The sequence below is a fragment of the Octodon degus genome, unplaced genomic scaffold (genome assembly GCF_000260255.1).
Source record: "Octodon degus isolate 3935 unplaced genomic scaffold, OctDeg1.0 scaffold00372, whole genome shotgun sequence".
Lineage (NCBI taxonomy): Eukaryota > Metazoa > Chordata > Mammalia > Rodentia > Octodontidae > Octodon > Octodon degus.
Window position 1 is genome coordinate 78774 of NW_004524948.1, and position 2809 is coordinate 81582.

The 2809-nt window shown below is 42.2% G+C and overlaps 1 protein-coding gene across 1 annotated transcript in view; it reads left to right on the forward strand.

Annotated features, from left to right (window-relative positions):
* Nucleotides 1-579: 579 nt before the first annotated feature.
* The window catches only part of LOC105741257, a 154313-nt gene continuing 152083 nt past the window's right edge, over nucleotides 580-2809 (forward strand). Inside the window, 1 exon segment of the mRNA XM_023708461.1 lies at nucleotides 580-650. Within this exon segment, the coding sequence (XP_023564229.1) occupies nucleotides 580-650 (71 nt within the window).

Consider the following 2809-nt stretch of genomic DNA (forward strand, 5'->3'; position numbering starts at 1 on the left):
AATTTTAATGCTTCAGAGAACATAGGTGGGAGACTAAAGTGGATGCTTCACATTTCATTAGTATAGAGTGTTAGAATGTAAAAGGGCTTTGTGTCAGCTTCATGTTACTGTATAACTAATTCCAAATAACCTCATTCCTTTTATTTTGTTTTAGTACTGGGGATCGAATTCAGGACCTTGCCCTTGCTAGGCAGGCACTTATGCCTGCTCAGCTAAATCTGCGACCCTCATTGTAGATAGCTCAATTAGAAATTAAGAGAGATTGGGCCCTCGAGGGAGTGCAGTGCAAAAGAAAAAACACATCAAAATTGTGGCTAGAAGGGCCGAGGAGATGGCTCAGTGAAATAAGAGCTTCCCTGGCAAGTGCAGGAGCCTGAGTTCAATCCCTGGTTCCACAGGGGGGAAAAAAAATTGTGGCTAGAGTCAAATCTCAATGGAGCCAGGCTTCTCCTAGGTGGAAACTGATTATAGCCAGGTCTGCAATCCTACATGGAAATAACAATTGAGATTATGCTGTAATTAACACCAACTGACCCGGTGAACCCAGTGAGTCATCAGACACAGCAGTAAGCGGCCAGGATGTGGAGAACCACAGTCCCATCCCTCTTTAGGAAGGCCTTTGTTCTAGGACTAGAACGTACAGATAACAGGTGCTCATCACATGCAGACCTTTGTTTCTCTGTTGGAACAATGTTAGCTATGTGACTATACTTGCCGTCTTATGAGTTGGTTATAGTTTGCCCTATGTTGTGCTCATGTTGGGATATTGTTGTATAAAATACCCCTGACAAGGGGCCTCAACGGCCACCCACTCAGGAGACCCTCCAGAGGGCCAGCAGCTATTCTTCATCTTATTGCCCATAAAACTAGCCTAACTTGCTTTGCTTCCACTTCTTTCCTCAGTTGTGACACCATGAACTCAGCACATTTGGTTTTTTCTCATAATTTTATTGAGAAACAAATAGCAATGAGACGGTTTCAAACCAAATTGGTAAGACAGTTTCAATAATCAACACATTGCATACTCTCTTCCTAGTGGTTATTTGCTGTACAAGATGCGGACATTATATCCTATTTACATACGCTATTAGAACAAATCCCTCTATTCATTAAGAGAATGTAACTATATATCCTAATAATTTTGAATACACAGATACAAGATGGACATTCATCTTTATACCCTTTTTTGTTTACTTCCGTTACTTGAATATTATGGGTGTGTTAACTCAGCAAAATATTCTAAAAGAGTCCAGTAGTCCACAATAGTATTGGGTCTTCCTCTTCACTGACAATGTCAGAAATTGTTGACCTGAGTCCCCTACAGCTCAACATAACAGCATAGCTTTACTTCTTTTTTTTTCGGAACCAGGGATTGAACTCAGATCCTTGCGTTTGCTGGTCAAGCGCTTATCCTACTGAGCCATCTCCCCAGCCAGCTTTACTTCTTATACTTTATTTTTATACTTTTCTGCTGGATAGTTAAGACCAAGACAAAGCAGGACCTATGCAACAAGAGTTGTAGCTTTTGGATCTGATAAGGTCAGTGAAATCCCCTCAGGATCCTGAGATCCTGTACCTCAGATTGTAGAATCTTTGTCAGTGTCAACCATGTGGATGAGTCACTGCCATTGCTTGGCCAATGTGCTCTCTGTGAAAGCCTGAGAGAATGTTTTCTCTCCATGGGACTCTCCTTAGGCACACTCTACATCATCGATCACTTTCCTTTTTGACCCCATAATCTCCTTGATCAGAAAATTTGGTACACTACCGAGTTACATGACATTACAGTACAAGTTCTCATATGTCCTGAGTCTTAATTGACCTTGGAAGGTAGGGCCAAAATGTTGGCTTTCCTTGTGTCCCTCCTTTTTCTCTAATTTTGGTCTGTAAACTTAGCTTGTTAACCCTCCCGAAGAGAAGTTTATTGTTATTACCATACAACCTAGGCTGTTAAGCTTAACCTTACTATCTGTCTGCATATCAAACATCTTAGGCATAACATGGAACAGGTATTTTTCATCAAGTATTGATCTGTTCATACCTAACAGGTTGAGTGTTGTTTTCCCCATAACACTATTTTTTTTTAAGGGAAGCGTCTACAGGGTGTTCAAGGTCTCATTGGTAGATGAGATTCGTAGTGATCTGCCTGTTTACAGCTTCCCAAAAGCTGGGATTACAGGGGCTCACCAACGCACCCAGTCTCAATTGCCATTTCAGTGCCCCCCCACTGGCAGGGCAGGACCAGGGATCAAACCCCAACCCCTGCACCTGCAGGTGCTTTAATCACTGAGCTATTTGGCTGGCCCTCCCATAACACTTCCAAGTGGTTTGTTCCTTACAATATAGATTTCATAGGACTGGAGAGATAGTCACAGTCATAAGCACCTACCTGGCATGCGTAAGGTCCAGAGTTGGACCCGGCACCCCATGGCACACTGTCCCAGAACCAGGCATGATAGCACACACCTGGAATCATAGCACTGGAGAGGCTAAGAGAGGAAGATCACTAGAAGTTTGAGGCCAGCCTGGTAGTCATAGAAGCACAAGGCCGACCAGAACTGCACAATGAGACCCTGTCTCAAAAAAAAAAAAAAAAAAAAAAAAAAAAAAATCTAGATTTCATGATAAGAAATGGGCTTATTTGGATGAATTTTAGCTGTTCTTTGTCATGGAAGTATTTCACTTCTCCATCAAACGTGAAAGAGAGTTTTGTAGGGTATAGTAGTCTGGGCTGGAATTTGTTTTCATAGAGAACCTGAAGTACTCTGCTCCATGCTCTTCTTGCCTGCATGGTTTGTGAAGAGAAGTC